At 44.1% G+C, this 26,288-nt stretch overlaps 2 protein-coding genes across 3 annotated transcripts in view; both read right to left on the bottom strand.

Moving 5' to 3' along the window:
• Positions 1–117: 117 nt before the first annotated feature.
• On the bottom strand, positions 118–20,812 carry irs4a (insulin receptor substrate 4a). The gene is made up of 2 exons (XM_060936588.1): positions 17,350–20,812; positions 118–2,519 (listed from the first exon to the last, which is right to left on the bottom strand). The coding sequence occupies exons 1-2, from the start codon at positions 20,519–20,521 to the stop codon at positions 2,515–2,517; spliced, it is 3,177 nt and encodes a 1,058-aa protein (XP_060792571.1). The 5' UTR covers positions 20,522–20,812; the 3' UTR covers positions 118–2,514.
• Positions 20,813–21,615: 803 nt separating this feature from the next.
• Positions 21,616–26,288, bottom strand: part of LOC132895751 (retinal guanylyl cyclase 2-like) — a 29,737-nt gene continuing 25,064 nt past the window's right edge. Inside the window, exons 18-20 of one of the 2 annotated variants that reach the window (XM_060936586.1) lie at positions 24,777–24,862; positions 24,433–24,518; positions 21,616–22,628 (exon numbers count right to left, since the gene is read on the bottom strand). In XM_060936586.1, the coding sequence (XP_060792569.1) occupies positions 24,434–24,518; positions 24,777–24,862 (171 nt within the window). In that variant the 3' untranslated portion in view covers positions 21,616–22,628; position 24,433. The remainder of the gene's footprint in view (positions 22,629–24,432; positions 24,519–24,776; positions 24,863–26,288) is intronic. The other variant, XM_060936587.1, reaches the window with a different exon arrangement.

Here is a 26,288-nt window from a genome sequence, read left to right as displayed (position 1 = left end):
AGTGATGTGTTTAGATGAGAAACTCTGCTCTTAACACATCTTGGAGCAATATTGCATCATGTCTGATCACAAATATCTGATAGGAAAACACACACACACACCAATCCCAGTCAGGAATACCTTGGCACTTTTTTTTATTGCAATAGCTCTATGACAAGCAAAACCCAATTTGTTAAATATACACCAAAAATAAAATATAAAAATGTAGAACCGACAAAAAATCCTCAGACACCCTCGTTCTGAAATCAAGGAAAGTGGGTGCTGTGTAGCATGATCAACAAGAGAAAGGGATATCAAAAAATTACAATATTTACAAAGGAAGACAGTGTTTCGAATGATCCGATTCTCAGTGTGGTTCGGCCCAATCACAAACTGTTATCGCAGTAGACTGTGAGCATTGACTGGAATCCTCAAGAGAAAAGAAATGCAAATTGTCAGCACACACTCGGCCCATTTCAGGTCATAGTTTTTTCTTTTCTTGCTGCTCTCTTCCTTAACAACTAAAACAACAAGGTAAAGGAATAAAAAGACCAATAACATGATTCCAATGATTACGATATCCGTTTCCCTCAGTTCTAGATCCTCAGAACATCTCAAAGTACAAAATAAAAACAAGAGCGTGGTTATTTTTCAGCTTATTGTGTAGAAAAGGTCCCAAGAAACGGTATACTATTACTGTTAGTATTTTTTCACCCCTTCAATCCCACATCACATATTACATACACTGAAAGCAACGCAATATCAGGACACAATAGCATGACACAAATGCTAGTTAAAGGAAGAAGAATGGCCTCCAGAGCACCACAAACAAATGGGAAGCTCACTGACATACAGAGTGGGTTTTATTATTGTCCCAACATCATCTGGACTACGACTGCAAAGCTAAACACTTCTCACTACACAGCTTTCCACCACAACCCCAAACCGACACACCCTCTTAGAAAGCTTTCAGCTACAGGCAAGGGAGGGGCAGGGAATAACCCTCAGGGAAAATAATAATAATAATAAAATAAATAAATAGATAAATAAATAAATAAAGATACAAAAAATGTGTGAGAAACACATGGCCTTAAATAACTCCATTATTTACATGAAGGTCTCCGTTTCTGTAACAACACACGAACATAACTGCATCACCAGCAGGGCTCTGTACAAACGGTCTCATGTTCAGGAATCTGAATGAATAAACAAACAAATAAACAGAGCACAGGGCGGTGTGTGGATCTTTCGGCCTCAGCGTGCACCGTGTGGACCGCGGAGATGTTTTATAGGAATCACATCTGTGTGGATCTGAGGAACAATTCAGTAAACATCTCTCTCTTTCTTCTCATTTTCAGGGCTGAAACTGAACACAGTAAAAAACTGCAGCATTTACACACAAAATAAACACAAATTAAATACAAACATGAAGTAAATACAAAGTACAGCAGAATGAAAAGGTGTTGGCTCAGCGTTCCTTCATACTGAAGACTCAAATACATCATCAAGAAGTTTTGTGTGTGTGTGTGTGTGAGAGAGAGAGAGAGAGAGCTCACACATTACGTCTAAAGGGATTCTAGGCCGACCCGGTTGCAGATCCGCCGTGACTGTGTGAGTGAGACGTGTTTATTGAACAGATTTCCAGTGATATGGATCGGAGGTAGCGACGATGTGACGTAGAAACACTGCCTTATTTTTATTTCTCTAACAAAGTGCTCTGTATCTGTGAGTCTGTGAATCGTGTTCAAGTGAGATTTTCTGATATCACGCCGTCCTCCGACACACCACGAGCAGAAAGTACTGATTTTATACTAAAATCTCTTTAGGGCTCGGATACACAGAAATACACTCAACTCTGAGAGATCTCCAAACATCAGGCCAATCTACTGCTACAGTGCGCGCACACACACACACACACACACACACACACTTCTGCAGCAACGGTGGAAGTGTTTTATAACTGAATACTGAATCAGTGAAAATCTGAACACTTAACCAGTTTTCAGACTCGCTAACCAGGGGACATTTATCCAGTGTATCTGAGTCCTAAGTAGAAGTGAAATCAACTAGTGTCAATCTGAAGGTGGTGTGTGTGTGTGTGTGTGTGTGTGTGTGTGTGTGTGTGTGTGTGTGTAGAGGATTACTAAGCAGTTGGCACATTTTACAAAACCTTGTTTGATACACAAGTACCTCGTATTTACAGAGATTCAGCGGGTTGTGTGAGGACTGTGAATGAGGACGTTGTGGAGATCAGTAAGTGCTCGAAGTCTGGATGAAGTTCACGGCTCTGGTTCTGGACTCACAATCAGCACAGTCACTCACGTAAACAATAACACAAGTGTGTTTCAAATGAACAATAAAAATGGAACCGTGTGAGGCAGTTATGTCGGAGATACAGAGCAAAAGACGCCGTCGTTTATTCAGTCTCTGCAGTTGGAGGTCTGATGAAGAGGAGGATGAGGACGTCTTCCTCTTCGGCATTCTGGAGTCCACTGGATTTCCAAAGTTCTGATTTCCTCCCAGTGTGTGGCGTCCTCACTCTGCACAAGAGACACACAGGTCAGGTTTCATCTGCTGAAAGGATCTGTACACCGATCAGCCATAACGTTAAACCCACTGACAGGTGAAGTAAGTAACGCTGATCATCTCATTACAGTGGCACCTGTCGAGGGGTGGGATATATTCTGCAGCAAGCAAACAGTCAGTTCCTGAAGTTGATGTGTTGGAAGAAGGAAAAATGGGCGAGCGTAAGGTTCTGAGCGACTTTGACAAGGGCCAAATAGTGATGGTGAGATGACTGGGTCTGAGCATCTCCAAAACGGCACATCTTGTGGGGTGTTCCGGGTATGCAGTGGTTAGTACCGAACAAAAGGGGTCCAAGGAAGGACAACCGGTGAATCAGCGACAGGGTCATGGGTGCCAAAGGCTCATTGATTCACATGGGGCACATAGGGAAACCTTTCTGTTTTAGCCAGCATTAACTTTTTCAGCAGTTTGTGCTACAGTAGCTCTTCTGTGGGATTGGAGCATATGGGCTAGCCTTCACTCCTCACACACATCAGTGAGCCTTTGGCACCCACGACCCTGTTGCTGGTTCACCGGTTGTCCTTCCTTGGACCCCTTTTGTTCGGTACTAACCACTGCATACCCGGAACACCCCACAAGATGTGCCGTTTTGGAGCTGCTCAGACCCAGTCATCTCACCATCACTATTTGGCCCTTGTCAAAGTCGCTCAGAACCTTACGCTCGCCCATTTTTCCTTCTTCCAACACATCAACTTCAGGAACTGACTGTTTGCTTGCTGCAGAATATATCCCACCCCTCGACAGGTGCCACTGTAATGAGATGATCAGCGTTACTTACTTCACCTGTCAGTGGGTTTAACGTTATGGCTGATCGGTGTACAGATTTTTACCTTCATTTCAAGCCTTGATTTGCTCAGACATTAAAAATAAAGGCAAAATAAAATATCCACTGACTGTCTAATGATTCTGTCTGTCTGTGTGTGTGTGTGTGTGTGTGTGTGTGTGTGTGTGTGTGTGTGTGTGTGTGAGAGAGAGAGAGAGAGAGAGAGAGAGAGAGAGAGAGAGAGAGAGAGAGAGAATCATTTCCAGTGTGTGGAATCGACACAAAGCTTTAAGTGTTGACTTAATTTTCAGTGCCTGGAATCAGTGAATCAACTTTTTTGGGTTCAAACAAAAACAGGATGGAGACTCAATGACACTCAACAATATTAAACATATATATTGTGTCTGCAAAGAAATTCTACACTCACACCCAAACACTGGATAATAAACACACTTCATCATAAGAGTATCTGTCTCAGAGACACTCATCATTCCTCTGACATCATGTTTAGTGATTCTCAACACAGAGAGAGACAGACAGACAAAGAGAGAGAGATCACACACACAACTGAGAGACTGAGACAGAGACAGACAGACAAAGAGAGACAGAGATCACACACATGACTGAGACAGACAGAGAGAGACAGAGACAGAGAGAGAGACAGAGATCACACACACGACTGAGAAATACCACCATAAATATGAGATACAGTGAGAACACGAGATAAAGGGAAACTGAAAGGAATGGATGGCAGGGCTCTACAGTGCGCACGGTTCACTCGCATTTGCGAGCAAATTTTTCAGCATGCGAACGACGAAAAAACACACGCATTCGTGCGAGGGCTTCTTGCGGCTGACAATTTAGGAAAGCACTGAGCACAGACGCGACGAGTTTAACATTCTAAAATGTATCAAACGTTAAACTGCAAAGTATGTAAATCCAGCACTGGATAGCCGACCGAATATAGTGTAACGAGTAACGGCCTGGATTGTTGTGTGTGTGTTCAGTGTTGTGTACGTGTGTGTGTGTGTGTTCAGTGTTGTGTACGTGCGTGTGTGTGTGTTCAGTGTTGTGTACGTGCATGTGTGTGTTCAGTGTTGTGTACGTGCGTGTGTGTGTGTTCAGTGTTGTGTACGTGCGTGTGTGTGTGTGTTCAGTGTTGTGTACGTGCGTGTGTTCAGTGTTGTGTACGTGCGTGTGTGTGTTCAGTGTTGTGTACGTGCGTGTGTGTGTTCAGTGTTGTGTACGTGCGTGTGTGTGTTCAGTGTTGTGTACGTGCGTGTGTGTGTTCAGTGTTGTGTACGTGCGTGCGTGTGTGTGTTCAGTGTTGTGTACGTGCGTGCGTGTGTGTGTTCAGTGTTGTGTACGTGCGTGCGTGTGTGTGTTCAGTGTTGTGTACGTGCGTGTGTGTGTTCAGTGTTGTGTACGTGCGTGTGTGTGTTCAGTGTTGTGTACGTGCGTGTGTGTGTTCAGTGTTGTGTACGTGCGTGTGTGTGTTCAGTGTTGTGTACGTGCGTGTGTGTGTTCAGTGTTGTGTACGTGCGTGTGTGTGTTCAGTGTTGTGTACGTGCGTGTGTGTGTTCAGTGTTGTGTACGTGCATGTGTGTGTTCAGTGTTGTGTACGTGCGTGTGTGTGTGTTCAGTGTTGTGTACGTGCATGTGTGTGTTCAGTGTTGTGTACGTGCGTGTGTGTGTGTGTGTTCAGTGTTGTGTACGTGCGTGTGTGTGTGTGTTCAGTGTTGTGTACGTGCGTGTGTTCAGTGTTGTGTACGTGCGTGTGTGTGTGTGTTCAGTGTTGTGTACGTGCGTGTGTGTGTTCAGTGTTGTGTACGTGTGTGTGTGTGTTCAGTGTTGTGTACGTGCGTGTGTGTGTGTTCAGTGTTGTGTACGTGCGTGTGTGTGTGTTCAGTGTTGTGTACGTGCGTGTGTGTGTTCAGTGTTGTGTACGTGCGTGTGTGTGTTCAGTGTTGTGTACGTGCGTGTGTGTGTTCAGTGTTGTGTACGTGCGTGTGTGTGTTCAGTGTTGTGTACGTGCGTGTGTGTGTGTGTTCAGTGTTGTGTACGTGCGTGTGTGTGTGTTCAGTGTTGTGTACGTGCGTGTGTGTGTGTTCAGTGTTGTGTACGTGCGTGTGTGTGTTCAGTGTTGTGTACGTGCGTGTGTGTGTTCAGTGTTGTGTACGTGCGTGTGTGTGTTCAGTGTTGTGTACGTGCGTGTGTGTGTTCAGTGTTGTGTACGTGCGTGTGTGTGTGTGTGTTCAGTGTTGTGTACGTGCGTGTGTGTGTTCAGTGTTGTGTACGTGCGTGTGTGTGTTCAGTGTTGTGTACGTGCGTGTGTGTGTTCAGTGTTGTGTACGTGCGTGTGTGTGTTCAGTGTTGTGTACGTGCGTGTGTGTGTGTGTTCAGTGTTGTGTACGTGCGTGTGTGTTCAGTGTTGTGTACGTGCGTGTGTGTGTTCAGTGTTGTGTACGTGCGTGTGTGTGTGTGTTCAGTGTTGTGTACGTGCGTGTGTGTGTTCAGTGTTGTGTACGTGCGTGTGTGTGTGTGTTCAGTGTTGTGTACGTGTGTGTGTGTTCAGTGTTGTGTACGTGCGTGTGTGTGTGTGTTCAGTGTTGTGTACGTGCACGTGTGTGTGTTCAGTGTTGTGTACGTGTGTGTGTGTGTGTTCAGTGTTGTGTACGTGCGTGTGTGTGTGTGTGTTCAGTGTTGTGTACGTGCACGTGTGTGTGTGTTCAGTGTTGTATACGTGCGTGTGTGTGTTCAGTGTTGTGTACGTGCGTGTGTGTGTGTGTGTTCAGTGTTGTATACGTGTGTGTGTGTTCTGCCTGCGCCTTGCTCCCTGTCTGTAGTTGCGTGCGTTGCCTCTGTCTTGCGCTGCGGTGGTTCCCGGGGGGGGGTGAAAAAGTTACATTTTTTTTGCCGTTCTGCCATGCTAGTGCGTTTTACCGGGACATGAGATTTCAGCATTTTTATTCTTTTCGGTCTGTAGTTTGAATAAGTTTAGGCTACTGAATAACACTTTCAGTTAAAGTTGAGTCTGGTGCTTTTGTGCTGACGCTACAATAGCCTACTATCACAATAAATATCCCCCGTAACATTTCCCGTTTTTCACGGTTCCCATTTACTTAGCAAATTCAACTTTGCTGAGTATCCTAAACTAATATTTTGTTGCATAACCATGGTTTCTGATAACTGCTTCGCATCTGTGGTGCATGGAGTCGACCAACTTCTGGCAACGGTCAACAGGTATTGCAGCCCAGGTCAATTGTACTACGTTCCACAATTCCTCTGCATTTCTTGCTTTTGCCTCATGAACAGCATTTTTTATGTCGGCCCACAAGTTTTCTATGGGATTGAGGTCCGGGGACTGTGCTGGCCACTCCGTTAGTTGGATGCTGTTTGTCTGGAACCATGATTTTGCTCACTTGCTGGTGTGTTTGGGGTCATTGTCTTGTTGAAACACCCACTTCAAAGGCATTTCCTCTTCAGCATATGGCAACATGACTTCTTCCAGTATCCTGATGTACTCAAACTGATCCATGATCCCTGGTATGCGGTAAATAGGACCAACACCGTAGTATGAAAAACATCCCCATATCATGATGCTTGCACCACCATGCTTAGCAGTCTTCACTGTGTACTGTGGCTTGAATTCTGTGTTTGCAGGACGTCTGACAAACTGTCTGTGACCCTTAGACCCAAAAAGAACAATCTTACTTTCATCTGTCCACAAAATATTACGCCATTTCTTTTCAGGCCAGTCAATGTGTTCTTTGGCAAATTGTAGCTGCTTCAGCACGTCTTTTCTTTAACCCTTTGATGCAAAACATATGCACGCCCCTTCTAATGCACAACACGGGTCAAAAATGACCCGCATTCATTTTCCACGTTATTTCATGCTGACTGAGTTTTTCTTTGCTCTATCTTTTGAAATCAATTTATTTTATGATTGAATATTCCAAGTATTCTTTAAATATCTTGTTTTTAATTACCACAAATCATTAATTTAATTTTTCTTTCCTACTTTATGAACAAAAATACTTTTTATATTACTACACATGGGTCATCCAAGTGTGATTTAAAATTAAATGTCTTAATACTATAATAATAATTTGTTTCAAGTAATTACTTTAGCAGTGAACGGGGCCAGTTATTTATTTATTAACTATGTAATTAGCTAAGCCAACTACAATAAAATTAGCTAACTAAAGTAGAATATGTCAACAGCTCAGTAGCTAATAGTCATTACTGTAACTTTCTGACAAGTAATCTACTCACTCTCAAGGGAACCTAAACATCATCTATTTTTTTCTAAGGTAATGTTCGAACAATTGAAAAACATTACTTCCATGTATGAGATGGGCAAAGGGCGCCGTGCTGAGCTGTGAAATGTCTGACACAAGCACAATTCACAGTTCCCACCAAACGCTGGAGTAAATGCATGCGGGTCGGTTCTGACCCATGTGTGTAAACTTGATGTAGAATTACAAAAGCTGTGCTTGTTCATAACTTAAGAAAGGAAAAATAAAAATGATTTGTGCTAAACAAAAACAAGATATTTACTGCATATTTGGAAAAGTAAATGACAAAATGAATTTATTTCAAAATTATATGATAGAAACACTCAGCCGTACATGAAATAACCTGGAAAATGAATGCAGGTCGTTTTTGACCCATGTTGTGCATTAGAAGGGTCGTGATACAAAAAGGGTTTTTATTCAAAAAGTAAGAAAGGAAAAAATAAAATAAGGATGTAAGATGATCAAAAACAAGTTAATTGAGGAATACCTTGAATACTGAACGATGGAATTAATTTATTGCAAAGATACAGAAGATAAAAACTCAGCCGGGTCACTTTTGACCCATGTTTTGCATCAAAGGGTTAACAATGGGACTTTGCGGGGGCTTCTTGCTGGTAGACTGGCTTCACATAGACGTCGTCTGATTGTACCAGTACTCACAGGCAAGTTTAGATCTTCTTTGATCCTCCTGGAGCTGATCATTGGCTGAGCCTTTGCCAGTTTGGTTATTCTCCGATCCATTCGAGAAGTTGTTTTTCTTTTTCTTCCTCGTCTTTCTGGTTTTGGCTGCCATTTTAAAGCGTTTGATATCATTTTAGCTGAATAGCCTATAAGTTTCTGCACTTCTTTGTAGGTTTTCCCCTCTTTTATCCATTTCTTGATTAAAAGCCGCTCTTCATCAGAACAGTGTCTTGAATGACCCATTTTACTTGGTTTTTCAGGACCAATGCAGGACAGCCAGCGTATGCAATGTCAGTTGCCTTGATCCTTAAATAAGGACCACCTGCTAACACCTTTTTTTTTTCACAAAATCAATGCCCTCCCTAATTGAACTCACCACTGCTATTTTTTTGAACACACCCCTTTCAGCTAATCATTCGATTTCACAGAATCAGTAGCATGCACCGCAGGCCTGTTGGTTTTCTATACCTTTACTATACCCTCCAGAAACTTGCTTGCGGTGTAAAGGTTGAAATTTTAACAAAAACAGTGATTTATCTTGCTACTGTTGAGGGACTGCTATTATTTTGAACATAACTGTATATACAACTGGGCGTGTTGAGTTGCAGATGTTAACTGCACATTATGCTGCTTTTCCACTACCAACGCGGCTGAGCCGTGCCGTGCTGAGTCGGGCTGAGTCGGGCTGTGCTGAGTCGAGCTGAGTGGGGCTGTTGGAGTTGCATTTCGACTACAACCGCACTGAACCGTGCTGGCTGGAAGTGGGTGGACACATTGGGTGGAGTTAGCGAAAGTGGGTGGACGTCAGGTGATGTCGTGAGGCGGCGCAAACAGTGACATCAGTGATCTTTTAAGCGGTAGTCTCACGACCCGGAGAGTAAACAATAAACATGGAGGACATGGAGTCGTTAGTGTTGCTGGTCTTGGTGCTGTGGCTTGTCGTCACCGACAACGCGGACAGATACTGGCAAGAGCGTATAGATGAGGCGAGGCGCATAAGGCTTCATAATTCTCGTAATTCTCCTTCTTCCGGGTTTACGGTGTTTACAGATCCCAGCGTGCTTGCGGGGCGTGTGTGGGCATGTGAGGACACTCCTCCTCACCAATCAGTGCACAGGGGAGTGTCTGCTCACGCCCCCAACCTCGCTCGGCACGGCTTGGCTCGCTTCAGCCCCACTCCAAAACCATGCGAGTTTTGGGGGCTGAGCAGGGCTGAAGCGAGCTGAGTCGTGCTGCTCTGAGGTAGTCGAAACGCGAGCCGTGTCGGGCTGAAGTGAGCTGAAGCGAGCTGAGTCGTGCTGTTTTTAGATAGTCGAAACACGAGCCGTGTCGGGCTGAAGTGAGCTGAAGCGAGCTGAGTCGTGCTGTTTTTAGATAGTCGAAACGCGAGCCGTGTCGGGCTGAAGTGAGCTGAAAAAGGGTAGTGGAAAAGGGCCTTTAGTTATAGAAACTCAGTTCAGCTACAAAACTCAGGATATTGCACTGTATTTGGTATTGCATTGTATTGGGTATGGATGTAAAAGTGTAGAAATAGAAATATAAAAAGTACAAAAGCTATAAAAACTAAAAAGTTGCTGTGTGAGGTTGCACTGTAATAAGTATTGCACTGTATCAGGTCAGTGTGAGAATATTGTCCTTTTAGGTCCTTGTTGGCGCATTGTTGCACCTGCCAGAAGCGGCGTCAGTCAGTGCGTGTAATTAGCCTTTTTCACATTACGTCACTTGCAGAAGAACCTCACATCCGTTTTTAGCCTTTTGAATGGAAGAAGAGGCGGCATGCTAATCTGCTGGCTAACAAGTAGCAACCATAGAAAGTCAGTAAACTTCCTTTCCAAAACAAGGCAGATAGGTGACTGGAATGGTCGCTAACAATAAGTAATGATAAACAACAATGCGCAATATTATTATCAATCTTATCTGTGAATGACACAGTTTTGTTAACATACCGTATGTTGCTGCCGTATACCTCTTCTTCCATTCAAAAGGCTGAAAACGGATACGAGTTCCCCTGCAAGTGACGCAATGTGAAAAAGGCTAATTGTTGAAGGTGGTTATGGCCTGTGGGGAAAAACTGCTTTTGAGTCTGTTGGTCGTTGCTTTGATGCAGCTGTAACGCCTGCCTGAGGGCAGAAAGTCAAAGAACTCAGAGCCAGGGTGGGAGCTGTCCTTGATGATGTTGTTAGCTCTGCTGAGCTCTGCTCTCTGTTTAGCTACTGTTTGTTCATTCATTCATTCGTTCATTCATTCTCAATTGAATTTTGCATTTTATGTGTTGGTGTGTCTAAGGTTTGCGCTGCAATAAACCTTTAAAATGAAAACCTGCTTGTGCCCCCATTTTTTTCCCTGTGCTCCTAAAATTTTTAACTTACCCGTAGGAGCACGTGTGCTCCTGAAAAAAAAAGTTAGTGTAGAGCCCTGATCGATGGTGAAGTGTAATTCAGCCTGGGACACACCACACGTCTCCACATCTCACACTGACACAATCACAGGTGGGCGTGGCCTTAAATTACTGTATAATATCAATATCATGATAATTATGTCACAGTTCGCTTTTCTGAGATACTGTGAATACCATGAAAGTTTTTGTTTTTTACAGCAATCTTTCATTCTTTATATATGTTTCATTATATCGGACACACACAGTCCCAGTCTAAAGTTTGGAGACACCTTCGAATTCAATGTTTTTTCTTTTATTAATTAAAAGTCGCTTCATGTCTTAATGATGGATGCCGTTTCTTTTTACCCAGTTGTTTGGTTCTTGACATCATATGGGTTACTACGGTTATGTTATAGGGCTCTTTACTGTATTTTTATTATTTACTGTTTGATCTCAAACACATTAAGAAGGTAAGAAACTCGTCCACGAACGACCTTTTGACGAGACACAGCTGTTAATTGAAAAGCGTTCCAGGCGACTCCCTCATGAAGCTGGTTAAGAGAATGACAGTAGTGTACAAAGCGTCATCAAGGGAAACGCTGGATACGCTGAAGAATCTAAAATCTGAAACACGTTTTTTTTTTTTTTTACACTTTTTTATTTAACACCCCCCCCACACACACACACTTTTTTTTTTAAAATCACATTGCCTATCCAACAGCAAGTCAGAAACAGTTGGGACGGTCTGCTGAATTGAAATTAAAACTGAAATCAGTGACGTGTAAATAATCTTTGACGTGCACTGAACTCAAAACAACACAACAGCACATCATTTGATGTTTTACCTCATGATTTTTCTTGGTTTTTCAAAATAAATTCTCAATTCTGATTCTTGCAAACCATTTCAAAAAACTTATTACAGTAAATCATTCCCCGCTTTATAATGATGTGTATAACGTTCCCGTTCCTTCTCCCGACGCTTAAAAGCTGTTTATGGACTGAAGACTCCAAGTGATGAAGTGTTTCAGGTGTTATTTTTGTCCCGTTCTTCCTGTAAACAGGTCTGAAGGTGTGGAACAGTTCGGGGTCGTCACTGTCATATTTTTCATTTCTTAATTCTCCACACATTCTCTATTGGGGACAGAGGGGACACGCCCTCTTCTTCCACAGCCACGCCTTTGTAATGTGAGCAGAATGTGGTTTTGCATCGTCTTGTTTAAATCTCCCTGGTAAAGACGTCGTCTTGAAGGCAGCAGATGTTGCTCCAAAATCTCAGTGCACTTTTCTGCATTAATGCTCCATCACAGAAGTGTAAGTTACCTTTACCAAGGGCACTGACCCAACGCCATACCATGACACACCCTGGCTTTTGGACTTGTTCCTGCTAACAGTCTGGATGGTCCTTTTCCTCTTTGGTCTGGAGCACACGGCGTCCATTTCTTCCAAAAAAGTCCTGGAATACTGATTCGTCTGATCACAATACCCGTTCCCAGTGTGTGATGGTCCATCCCAGACGCCTCCGAGCTCAGAGAAGTCGACGGCGCTTCTGGACACAGTTAACATAACGCTTCCTTTTTACACAGTAAAGTTTTAACTGGTGTTTGTGGATGTAACTCCGTATTGTAGCTTGATAAAGGTTTTCCAAAGTAATCCCGAGCCCATGTGGTTCTATCAGCTGGAGATGAATGAGGGTTCTTGATGCCGTCTGAGGGATCGGAGATCACGGGGGTTCAGATTAGGCTTGAGCCCTTTACTCACTGAAAATATTCCTTCATTCAGATTCCTTGAATGGTTTAATGATATTCTGCACCGTAGAGGGTGAAATATCCAAATCCCTTCCTGTCTTTCTCTGAGGAAAATTGTTATTGAAATGTTTAAAAACAATCTCATGTATCTGTTGGTAAACTGGAGATCCTCTGCCTTTCCTGGATACTGATTTTGTCCCAAATCATGATTACAGTCACCTGTTTCACATCATTAATTGTTTTACTTCATTACTCGCCCTAAACTGCCCCGTAACAACTTTTTCTGGAATATGTTACAGGACTGAAGCTCAGGAATGGATGGATATTAACAAATGAAATGAATTTGACCAACAAAATGTGAAATATCTAGAGTTCATTCTGTCTGCAACGTAATACAAGTCAAAGTACGTTTACAAATCACTGCTTTCTGTTTCTTCTATTTGCATTTCCCACGACGTCCCAACTTTTTCTGATGTGGAGTTGTGCGTTTCGTGTGTTATTTCATTATTTTGATGTCTTCAGTCGAGTTTTACAGAAAAGTCAAAATACAGAAAAACTTATGAATGAGGTGTGTCCAAACTTTCGACTACCATACGTATGATTAATTATTTAAATAAATGGTCCAGCAGCTGATGCGATGTTAAAATCCTGTACTGAATATTTAAAGGTCCCATGGCATGAAATTTTCACTTTCTGAGGTTTAACGTTAAAATGAGCTCCTCTGACCTTCTTAAGTCACCCCAGTGGCTAGAAATTTCATAATGTGTAAACCAAACTATGCCCAACATTTGAGAATGGCGTGTCAAAACGGCGCGTTGATAAGCTCTTCCCTTTACTACGTCAGCAAGGGAGATGATCCCCACGCCCCCCCTCTGGATTCCCACCCACTGTATGGATTGCCCCACCCAGTTGTAGTGAGGAGACCATAGAGGACACAACAACATGGCATCACCTAAACGAGCGAAACATGGAAATTGCGCTGTACATGGATGTGACAACACAGAAAGGAGTCTGTTTTTACTGCCGACGGGAGAGCCCCTGAAGACGCAGTGGCTTAATTTTATTTACTCCAATAATACGCCATCGAGTCTACCTAAGACGGTGTATGTTTGTCGGAAGCATTTTCCTGATGAATGTTTCCACAACTTGGGACAGTACAGGGCAGGTTTTGCACATCAACTGTCACTGAAGCCTGGGTCCGTACCAAGCATCCCTGCCGCATCAGCCACAAACACCGAACAAGTAAGTGTATAACTGTTAAGTCGTTTTGCCGTGTTTTAAAATCGGTGCGTTAGCCTAGCAATGGCTACATTAGCTGTGCAGCTAACTGCTTCCTGCAGTTAGCCAGGTAATCTGCGCTACAAAACTAAAGAGCATGCAGCATGCTCTGTTAAACTGAGTTTAGTCTGGAAATTGACTGTAACTTATGAGCTTATGTTTGACTATTGCTCCGCAATGCATGTCTTCTGTTGGATAAGCGATATGTTGCTGTAGTTGCTGCTTCTATCCTCTTTGGTTATGGAGTGCGTGTTCAAGCCTAGGGTATTATACGTTCGTAAACTACCACTCCGAACACTCTCACTCTCTGTTCTCTGTGTCACATTGAGTTTACGAAAGGAGTCCGAGGGAGAACGGGGTTTTGTCTTAGCAGCGTGGCTACAGGCGCTGATAGCAGCGAGTATGTGTGTGCGCAGCTTGGTCAAGCCCCTCCCCCCATGGCCCGCCCTCTACCCTTCCCCGCCTCCTGCTTCTCATTAGCAAAACGACGCACTGGGAAAAGCGCTGAAATGGGGCTTTCTCCCAGGAGGCTATATTTACGTGCCGAGGGTTCATTTCAAGAAAGGCTGTGGATATAACATCCGGAAACCTCCATGAGCCCGTTTAAAGCATCAACAAACCACCATGCCATGGGACTTTTAAAATTGTAATTCAGTTCCTCTTTTTCAATATTGAAAATTATCTATTTATCTAAAAAGTCATTATGAATGTTTATTAAAAGTATAAACAAAATTATAATAAGCTTTTAAATGAAACACTAACTGTACTCCTGGCTGTTTGTGAGCAAACCTAAAGGTGAGGTCAGAAGTTTACATACAGACAGGAACGTGAGGGTAATTTTGTTCCTTCACTGACTTTCTGATGTTTCTGTGCAGAATAATTACAAACACGTACCTTTAATAGAAAAAAACAAACAAAAAAAAAAAACAACGAACTTGGTGCAGACGTTTTAATTTATTTTGTGCTTTCTGAAATCAACACAGGGTCAAAAATATACAGACACCCACTTAGATGATTAATTCAGTGGAGCTGAAATTTCCAAAATGTCTTTTAACTTGCCAAGGTCAAGACCTCTTAACTTCCTGTTAGTGATGACTGACTGCAGCTGGAAGCTTCTCTGTGCACAACATAAAAAGGGTTCAACTGACAAGTACAAGTTATTGGGAGGTGAAGCCACTTTGCCAAGGACTGGAAGAAAACCCAAACTGTCCCTCAGCTGGTTCAGATGGTCAGGAACAACTCAGGAACCACCGAGGCACAGACCTGCCATGAACTGGAAGCTTCTGGACCACCAGTGTTACTGTCCACAGTCAGGAGAGTTTCACATCACCATGGACTGAGAGGCTGCTGCCCAGGAAAGAAGCTCCTGCTCCAAAATCCACACCTTCAAGAAGGACTGAAGTTTACAGCTGAACCACATGGATAAAGAAAAGCCTTCTGGAGGAAAGTTTTATGGTCAGATAAAGATTGGAGTTGTTTGGCCACAAAGACCTGAGGTCTGCTTGGAGGAGTAAAGGAGAGGCGTTCAACCCCAAGAACGCCATCAACTGTTACACAACTGTTGAGCACGATTAACCAGAGTGGATGGAATAATGAAGAATCTCAGAATTCTTCAGCAGAACCTCAAACCATCAGAAACTTGGACCCAGTTTTGTTCCAACAGGACAACAACCCCAAACACACATCAGAGCTGGTGGAAGATAAAGCAGGAGAACATTCAGCTTAAAACAGGTCCTGACCTCAACCCTGTCGAAAATGTGTGCACTGTGTTTAAAAGTTGGGTCTGTTCCAGGAAACACACACATTTAACTGAACTCGACCCAGAAGAGAGAACAAATATCCAACCGGAACTCTGACAGAAGCTTGCTGATGGCGAACAGAAGCTTCTGGTGAAGGTGAAACTCGCTCAGGGAGATTTAACCTAATATGAGGAGGCTGTATGTATAATTCTGACCCTGTGTTGGTTTCAGAGCCAAAATAAATTAAAACTTGTGCACCGTGTTTTTCTATTAAAAGATGTTGTACAGTCAGACATCCTGCCACAGAAAGAGAACAGACCCACAAACCATCACATCCATGGATGAGTGTATGTAAACTTCTGGCTACAACTGTACATATCGTGATTCTGTATATGGGACAAACGCCTTCGAGAATTGCGATGTTTTTGAAGATCACAATGCCCCGCCCTGATTACAGGTTTATATTAATGTACTAATCTATTATATTATTGTTTCAACTCTGTGATCTAAACTTAACACCTTTAAAAAAAACAGCTGGTATAACGCAACGGAGAACAGGAGCTAACGCGTCTCGGGGAAGTAAATAATTATAAACCGTTAAAAAGCGTGATTTTATAGATAAATTAAAGACCACAATGGTTGTGCAAATCACTGTGGAACATGAGGAATAACAGCTCAGGACATGCTCTTATTGGAAATTAATCAACACTGGAATGTTAATCACACCAACCTCATACCATTGTTTATTTTCCTATAACAGCATTTTATTCTTTACTTAATGTACTGACTCAAAGACGGATTTAGAGCCAACTCCTGAACGTAATGAAACTGACGGTGTGGAGTCCCGTACGAGTTCAACACTTTAAAATCCATCATTAATGTGAGAGGTTTTTTTTTAATACTATTTGGTTTAGAGAATGTTAGTAAAGCAGGCTGTTGAGGAGGACTATCATTATTATCATCATCATCATCATCATCATTATCAATCATCACCACCACAAGGGACTGTACGTGCCTGGAAAAAAAAATCTCCTGTAATTTAGTTATATGTGAATCTCAACAATAAGCAGAACGCTGACTTTCACTGTATGACATCATACTAGGAACAGAACTTATTCATATTTATTCATGAGGGTTTTTGTGCAGAATGTGTAATTCCTCAAATGATATGAGAAATAAAATGAAGCAATGGGTTTTAAATGAGCTGAACACAAGCCTCCATCTTAATATGACGATGAAAAGATTGGAGAAAACAGACAAAAAAAAAAAATAATGACACAAATAAAGGACATGGACTACACACACACACACACACACACACACACACGTTAATAAACCTTACTGTTCACTGAAATCATCAGATTGGAGGCAAAAGACATTATAGACTATCTGCAGCAGTTTCTCTTTAATATAGAGTGTCAATCCATCACAAATCTACACAGATGTGAGAGAGTGCCAAAAATAAATCTTTATGCATTTAGCAAGTGTAATTTTCAGTTGGGGGGGGGGACCACACACACAAAAAAAACCCGCCACCACACAAATAGCTGCCATTTTACTTTTCCAAATGAATTCAAAATGTAACTCTGCATTTAAGCTTTTCAGAGGAAATAACTCCCCCAGTGTTCTGACAATGACTATTCAGGGCTGAAACAATACCACTCTTCTGAACTCTGAATAAGAAACTGAAGAGAAGCCATTTTACAAAAATCAAAAAGCAGAATAAACGACACTGAACCGAAACACAGAATAAAGTGAGCAGTACGAGAGCCGTCTGTCCATTGGGCGTTACGGACTGCACTTTGCCCGAGCGTTCATCTCCAACATCCACGTTACTAAACTCAGACACAAGGTCACTCGTCATTTAACTTGTAGCATAAAGGAAGACAGAAATACAACCAACCTTTCGAGGCAGTGGTGTGTCCTCCTGACTTGGATAAATCCAAACCAGCACAGGCCTCGCCCTCCTCGAGTGTCCCGTGAGCTGGGCGTGGAGGTGTGGCGTCGTGGGCGATCCTTGGGACTTCCCTCAGGTCCAGAGCGATGTAGTTGAGGTAGCTGGATGAAACGTTGCAGCACGTTCCTCCAGTGGCACAGTTAGCAGAGAGGAGAACAGAGTCAGTAGATCCTTGATCTTCTGTGTAAGACCACACGCTATCAAATGAGGCAGAATTCTGCCATCGACAGCCTTCTACAAGATTCACAACAGCAGAGGATCTGGCAGCACATCCACCCACAGAGCCACCAGCACTGGGGTAGAACGTCTCTGAGCTGTGTCTCCTCCGGCCCTGTGGATCTGCCCGAATGACCTTAGGCTCCGTTCGAGGGCTGGGTGACCTTTCAGAGACACAGAGGTGCTGGATCATCCTAGAGGGACTCTCAGCTTCTCTGTGGATGTTCTTAGGGACAAAGTTATTCTGAACCTGGCCATAGGTGCATCCTAAGGGCCGTGCGTAGTTCGGAGGGTTCCACGGGGCTACGAGGGAGTGCCGAGGAGGACGGTTCTTCAGGAGGTTGTCCATGTTTAGACCCATGTAATCGTGGTCAGGTGGGGAGCAGCACAGCTGATGGCAAGGCTGGGAACTTGGCATGGAGGGGGAATCCACTGCTGACGGGGGGGACGCTGCATGAGGAGACCCGTCTCCAAACTCCATGTGGATGTACTCTCCTGGACTGGAAGGGCTCTGAGGTTCAACTGGTGACTCTGGAACATATTCAGTTTTTCTGCGATCCTCTCGACACGGAGTTTTGTAAGAACGTGGAAGGGAGAAATAAGAGCCGTAAACCTTGGGGCCTTCAGGGGAAGCCTGCCTGTAGCTTTCTGTGGAGCAGATTTGGGACATGTCTATGTAATCATCGTACTCGTTTTGGCTTCTGCTGGAGGGACTGGTTATTCCAGGAGAAGGGCTGTCTCGTGGCGGCAGCATCATCATGTAACCGTGTCGGTCGGGATGAAGGTGCAGGGTGGCCACGTGGTTCGCTCTGGGTTGCATAGGGGTATAATCCATATGAGAAGGGACAACGCTGTATATCATAGGCATGTAGCCATCATCCTTCGGCAGTTTCTTCTGACCGTCTGAAATGAGCGAGGGAGGCCTGTTTGGGTGATGTAACTCAGAGTAAGATTTATAGCCTGTTTTAAGGAGGCAGGAGCAGACAGCATGCCGTTTTGACTCCACAGGACTCGATTCATCTAATGAAGACGAAGTCTGCGTCGCTTTCTGGTGCACACCCCCTAAACTATTAGCAGGTTTTGGCTTGGCATAATGTGCGAGCTTCAGAAAAGTTCTTTCCATATAACTGCTCTCCTCCTCAAAAGTCCTGGCGCCACCTTGTGTGTCTTTGTACCAATCCATGGCCATGTAGTCTGCTAGTCGATAGTCCTCCCTAATGGGCGGAGTGTCGCTGTGTGGTTCAGGTGTACTGCTGCTTGCACGGAAATATCTGAAGTCACAGGGGCTGGGACAGAACTCATCAGAGGAGTTGAAGCCTCCATCACTGGGAGAGCCACAGATGGAGGAGCTGGAGGGTCGCGTGTGCGTGTCTGAGGCTGAACCATGGCCGCTGCTGCTGGAAACACTGATGGGACTGGTAGCAGAGAGAAAGTGCGATACGGGGAGGGAGGCAGAGCGAGTATGATGGACAGAACCTGGTGAGGCATGGGCACAGCAGCCACCACTCTCCTCCCGGCCCACGTTCAGACAGGGCGTGTTCAGGTGCAACAAGCTGCCTGTGCCGGAACTGAGAGGTCGGTCTGAGGTGCCCTCGCCTTCGCTGGAGGTACGGTAGCGCTGTCCTATTACACCTTTATTCTTTCCTGTAGGTGGAATGCCCGTCACTGAATCGGTTCTGGAGGCACGCTGGAGCCCTGCCTGGCTGGGAGGGAGATTACCGAATTGGCGGCGGGTCGTGATAAAAGGTATGGGGTTGGACCCAGAGGACTGGCTTTTGCTCCGTGGTCTGAAGTCTGGAAAAGCCTTCAAAGCCTTCATGGTGTCGAGAATGGTCTCGTGCATGTTCTGAGCCACGACAGAGTCTTCCACTTGCACCCAGATCTCACCTGGACCAATAGAAGAAGAGCGCCCCACCTCGATGAAGAAAAAACTCTCCGAATGGCCACAACGGCGAATGTTCATCAAGGGCAGGTTCACAGCAGGGGTCTCAGAATTTAACTTCACCAGGTGAATTGTCTTGGCAGAAAGGCACAGACGGTACACCCCCATTAAATTCTTGGTCTGCCCCAAACCTTTGGGTTTCACGTTCACCTGCCACACCTCCTTAAAAATGGTCCCGGGCGAAATGGTCCCGTAGCCGTCGTCCAGCTCGTCTGTGTCCAGCTGCCCCTTTTTGCCCTCGGTCATCAGTTCCGTGAGGGCCAGGTACCAGTCCTCCTGCTCCTGCTCGCTGTCCGCCACCATGGCAAAATACTCGTCTTTAGTGTACAGAGCGATGAGGTATTTGTTCTTGGCGTCAGCCCTCTTGTTGACTGTGAAACACTGGGACAGGTAGATCACCCTCTTGGGGGGACACACCGCCCCGGCAGCAGCTTTCAGAGCAGTTCGGAATTTCTTCTCGCTGTCGTAGTACTCCAGGCGGCTGGGCCCCAGGGCCCCGGGCCCTCTCAGCACAAAGAACCTCCTGTGGCCGTGTTTCTGCTTCCTCAGGTACCCGCACTTCCACACATCGGCGTCCACGCTGCCCGAGCACACGGCGGCGGCGGCGGCCAGAGCGGCGGCGGTGGTGTCGGTGCTGAGCACGCGGCAGAAGGCGGAGTCGTGCACCTTGTACTGGAGCGCGGGGAGGTGTCTCCTCAGCGCGGGGTCCTGAGCGCTCTCCTCCGGGAACACATGGTGAACTCTGAAGTGGTAGGGCGGCGGGAGTCTGCGCGGAGGGCCGGCGGGGGGGTGCGGGGCGGCCGAGCGCGAGCCGCCGTTATTGATTGAGCAGCAGCAGCAGGAGGAGGAGGAGGAGGAGGAAGGCTCTCCGCTGGTCGCGAGCGCCGCCGTTTTTACAACAACACGACGCGGCGGCGCCTCCGGAGTCAACATCACACCGCGATCCTGCAGATCCTCCATGGAGCGACGAGAGGAAATGAAATGAAAGGTCACTTTACCTCCGTTACACCGCCGCACGGCCCATACCGGGGGAGGAGGAGGAGGAGGAGGGGGTTACAGCTCCGGGAGGGGGTTCACTCGGTGAGAATCCTCGCCGCGCAGTGACGCGCTGCTCCGGGGTCTCTTCAGCACAAAACGCGGCACCTGAGCAGAAGCACCGAACGGACGCGCTGCCATCCTGCAGCTTTATTTCTCTCCCTCGCTCTCATGGTGGCTACACATCACTACGACCCAGCGAAAACATCACGTGACCACAACGTCAGCGAGAAGTTCAGGGCGACAGGGAAGGGGGGGGGGAGTCGATTCAACTAGGCCTCTGATTGGTCATACTATCAAAAGGGCTGTGACTGGCACCGGGACCAACCAATAATATGCACGAGTCGTTCAGTCTCCGGCGTGTGATTGGTGCGTCTGGGTCCTGAGTGCAGACGGAGGCGTTGCTTAAAGAAAAGAAAAAAAGGATGTGTAATGAGAATAAGGACGAGGTGCCTCCAGAACAGGAGACAAAAAAAAAAAAAGAAAAAAGGCAGATGATGGAGTCAGATCACACCGAGCTTTCACTGAACAAAGCACAATTAAACCTCTGACAGAAGTGCGTGAACCTGGTGTTACAGCAGAGATCTGATTTTAAAATGATCACAGGATAATCGGAGGCGTGTCTCTGTCTCTCTCTAAAGGCTGTTTGTTTGTTTGTTTGTTTGTTTGTTTGTTCAATCAATCAGAAGAAAAGAGTAAAACTGAAAACTGGGAAATTATTCACAGATGTTTTTAATTCATGCTAAATTTTATTTATTTATTTATTTTCACTCACTTTCAGCTAGTGCTTTACTGTGGTGCAGAATTTATCCCAGGAACACTGGGAGGGAATACACCTGGATGGGACACCAGTCCATCTCACACACACCAAGGGGACATTTTTTATCTTATACAGTCCACCGACTGCCTTTTTTGGGAGGTGAGAGGAAACCAGAGATCCCGGAGGAAACCCACACAGACACGGGGAGAACATGTGAAACTCACTGTGCTGCCAATTTATTTCAATCCATTGTAATAATGATTAAAATGAATATTATGATTATTCTAAATGACACTTGACAACATTCAGAGGATTACACTCAAAAACCGGAAACAGTGTTCACTAACTTACAGGAGTCCAGGACAAATTCTGGGGCAATAAAAATTGCAGATATAAATATCACATTCAATCAGCTCTTTTCTGGTTCGTTCAAAAAGGAAACAAGACTACACTTCAGAATCGTAAAAATAGAACAGACAGTAATCAACATCTTTCCTTCCTTGTGTTACTTCAGAATTTGAATCTATGAGGACATATTTTCATTCCTCCAGTGCGAGGTTCAGGTCGATCATCTTCTGCAGCTCAGCACTTGCTCTCTGGACTCAGTGAACCGGGGTAATGGATGAGAACAGGGTCTGATCCTCTCTGGCTTAGTGTAATAGCCCCATTTGCTATTTATATACATTACAGCCAAATTCATTTGAAGAGCCTCTTACTGAAGTATCCGATAATCTCCACATGCTCAAAGCATTTCACCGCTCGACTCTCATACACACCACAGCCTCCTTAAGTACAGAATGAATCATTTATGTCCACTGGGATGAAAGGTACTGTAACCTCCAGCTAAAAGAGCCAGGCTCATGATTTAGAGAGCTGTACAGATTTCATGTTGAGATTCTGCCAAGTTGGAGAGTTGTTTCTTCAGCCAGATGGTAGAAGCCACGTGTTCTCCTTATCTTTGCCTGATTTTATGGAATGAAGAAAAGATGCTTGAAAAAATGCACTCTAATAGTTCCTGCAACATTAATGAGCCGAGGGGAAAAAAAACTACTTTTGTGGAAATGTCAGCTTCACTCAGTCACAGATACTGCAGATACTGCTTTAGTGGGTCAGTTCTCTCAGTGGCCATCGTGGTAGAGCTGTTAATGATGGTGGATCATAACATTTTCCTCAGTGAAGTCGACATTGGGCAGCTGGGCCACGTGCCTCACAACCAAAATCTTCTTTACTGCTTTCTGCAGCAGCTGCTTGAAGTCACGCACCATCTCTGACCTGCAACACAGCAACGAGCAACATCAGTTCACATTGTCTCTGAAACCCTGTGAGCTACTCGATCCTCAGGAGACCTGTCAGGATGAGGGAGCTGCGGTGATTAGTCATTTAACACAATCGATAAAGAAAAGGAAAGGAAAACTTTGCCTCAGCTGGTTTTATCCAGTCCTTCAGTAAACACTGCCAAATCTTATAACATTCCTATTAACTCAGCAATCTGCAGAGTTTATGTGAGAGATCAGAGGAAAGTAGGCTTGTGTGATATAATTGTTTCTACACGTCATGACACAGCTACAATATCCAATAATCTTTACTCTGATTATATTATATAATCCATCCATCCATCCATCCATTATACCGCTTATCCTGTATAGGGTCGCTGGATCCTATCCCAGCTGACTACGGGCGAAAGGCAGGGTTCACCCTGGACAAGTCGCCAGGTCATCACAGGGCTGACACATAGACACAGACAACCATTCACACTCACATTCACACCTACGCTCAATTTAGAGTCACCAGTTAACCTAACCTGCATGTCTTTGGACTGTGGGGGAAACCGGAGCACCCGGAGGAAACCCACGCGGACACGGGGAGAACATGCAAACTCCACACAGAAAGGCCCTCGCCGGCCACGGGGCTCGAACCCGGACCTTCTTGCTGTGAGGCGACAGCGCTAACCACTACACCACCGTGCCTCCTATATTATATTATATTATATATATTATATTATATTATATTATATTATCAAACCTGCTGATGTTTACACATTTTATCCTATGAAAAGAAGAGGAACAAAGGATGAAAATTTTGACCTACAAAGATGAAATATTCCTATCTCGATTAACTAACATCAACTCTAACCCTGCTTTCATGATGCATTTTTTATTAACGCTGATTTTCATGATTGTTTCTGCCTGTAAGCAGTTCCTGACTCCACAGCTGTAATGTTATTACTCCTGTCTACTCCCCTTACACCCGACATGGTGGAAATTTATTTCAGCAGTTTATTTAGGCTAGAATTCTGGACAATTAAATGGTATGTTGTTTTTTTTTTTTGTTTGTTTGTTTGTTTGTTTTACGGAAAATCACAAGCAGGAAAAAATCAGTATCACACAAGCCCAGAGGAAAGCGTATGAAGGAAATTCCTAGCAATGATGGAGATGCCAGGAAATAAAAGAAGCATAGTCAAAGCTTTCTAGGTTAATTTTTTTTCACATGGAGACAAACAGACATAAAGAAAGTGGAATCAGTGAACAGATTCTGTATAAAGCTGTGTTCATGAAGGATCTGAGCTGCACTCCTGCTGGGTCGGTGCTGCTACGATCCAATGAGGATGAATGAGTTTGTCATTACTGAGACACTTTCTCTTGTACTTAAAACACTGTTGACAATCTTCACCAAATCTGCCATTACAATACACATAATTTAAATATTTTATGCAGACATGAGATGAATAAACAGGTAAGCATCTCAGCTACAGTTAAAGTGTTGATAGCTTCGGTGTCAACGATAGTCATCCACAACAAACACCACTGATTTGTCATTTTCTTTGGAACAGTGTTTTATAAAATTATTAGTTAACGAAAGAGCATGTGTTCCTGGACTGAATTATGTTAAAACAATGCTATGCTCAGATTCTTTATGAATACCTGCTCTTCGGAGTTCTGTATGTATCACCACATAGACAATAATGGCAAAACCGCACAGAGACATGAAATGAAATTAAAAATAAACACTGAAATGAGTTTAGGTCAGTAACAGGGTTGAGATGATTCGAGGTCCAGCGCTGGATGCATAACACTACCTTATTTCTTCTTGGCTAATTGGGCCTCAGCTTTCTTCCGTTTGAATCGGGCGATTTCCTCCATCTGCAAGCCGTGGGCCATTTGTCTGAAAGATATATTAAAGAGGCACGATAAACAAGCCAAATACAGTACAGGGATGGGGGGAAAGGGGCAACCAGCTTCAATCCTGGAGGCCGACTGTCTCGCCAAAATCACACAACATAAACCTTACATCATTTTATGTGCATTAACCTACAACCCACGGAGCCCTGTGGAAATGTTTTGATGTCCTGAGCATCACAGGATGCTTCCCTCCAGGAACAAAGGCAGCTACCCCTAAAAGAGCTGTGATTAATAAACCTACCCTGACTTGAGCTCAGGGGGTACAGGTAGTGGTTTAGTGAATCCATCTTTACCCACAAGCCAGTAGGTTTCCTCCATCCCTTTACCCTGCCGGGAGTGAAGTGTACTTTAATCAGAAACTTGAAACAGTTTGTAGGAAAAATATTTTTCCTGCCATCGGCTTGTCTTCAAAAAGCCAGCTATGTCCGATATCTAACATCAGATCTTCCTGTAGCTCAGCAGGAAGTGACAGATTCTGGACAGGAATTTAGGCCTACTGGGGAAATGTTTAGGGTTTGCGTGACTTTATTGAAATCATGCTCAGAAAGAAAAAAATAATTATATTAATTGGTTAAGAACTTTTTAAAAACAGCACTTTCACTTTGGAACATTTTGTTCAGGTTTCAAAATTCCTTTCAATTAAAAATTTTGTCAGATTTTGGTTCCCTGTAAAATCCTTGATTTTTCCTCATCGTTACTGCATTACTGTTCTGGTACAATGGGCTGGATATTCAATTAAAATAAATAAAATAATGTAACTAAAAAATGTAAACATACAGTAAGCACTGATAAAAATGTAACACAGTGACTTACAAAATATACATACAAACACACAAAACCCAGTAATCAGCAATACAGTGGTGCTTGAAAGTTTGTGAACCCTTTAGAATGTTCTATATTTCTGCATAAATATGACCTAAAACATCATCAGATTTTCACACAAGTCCTAAAAGTAGATAAAGAGAACCCAGTTAAACAAATGAGACAAAAATATTATACTTGGTCATTTATTTATTGAGGAAAATGATCCAATATTACATATCTGTGACTGGCAAAAGTATGTGAACCTCTAGGATTAGCAGTTAATTTGAAGGTGAAATTAGAGTCAGGTGTTTTCAATCAATTGGATGACAAATCAGGTGTGAGTGGGGACCTGTTTTATTTAAAGAACAGGGATCTATCAAAGTCTGATCTTCACAACACATGTTTGTGCAAGTGTATCATGGCACAAATGGAGGAGATTTCTGAGGACCTCAGAAAAAGCGTTGTTGATGCTCATCAGGCTGGAAAAGGTTACAAAACCATCTCTAAAGAGTTTGGATTCCACCAATCCACAGTCAGACAGATTGTGTACAAATGGAGGAAATTCAAGACCATTGTTACCCTCCCCAGGAGTGGCCGACCAACAAAGATCATTCCAAGAGCAAGGCGTGTAATAGTCAGCGAGGTCACAAAAGACCCCAGGGTAACTTCTAAGCAACTGAAGGCCTCTCTCACATTGGCTAATGTTAATGTTCATGAGTCCACCATCAGGAGAACACTGAACAACAATGGTGTGCATGGCAGGGTTGCAAGGAGAAAGCCACTGCTCTCCAAAAAGAACATCGCTGCTCGTCTGCAGTTTGCTAAAGATCACGTGGACAAGCCAGAAGGCTATTGGAAAAATGTTTTGTGGATGGATGAGACCAAAATAGAACTTTTTGGTTTAAATGAGAAGCGTTATGTTTGGAGAAAGGAAAACACTGCATTCCAG

Source organism: Neoarius graeffei, chromosome 12 (genome assembly GCF_027579695.1).
Source record: "Neoarius graeffei isolate fNeoGra1 chromosome 12, fNeoGra1.pri, whole genome shotgun sequence".
NCBI classification, from domain to species: domain Eukaryota; kingdom Metazoa; phylum Chordata; class Actinopteri; order Siluriformes; family Ariidae; genus Neoarius; species Neoarius graeffei.
The sequence above is the reverse complement of the archived record's forward strand: the minus strand, read 5'-3'. Positions and strand labels throughout refer to the sequence as shown.

What these genes read in the sequence shown, in the direction of transcription:
- irs4a (XM_060936588.1), bottom strand. Translation starts at nt 20,521, where the DNA reads ATGGAGGATCTGCAGGATCGCGGTGTGATGTTGACTCCGGAGGCGCCG.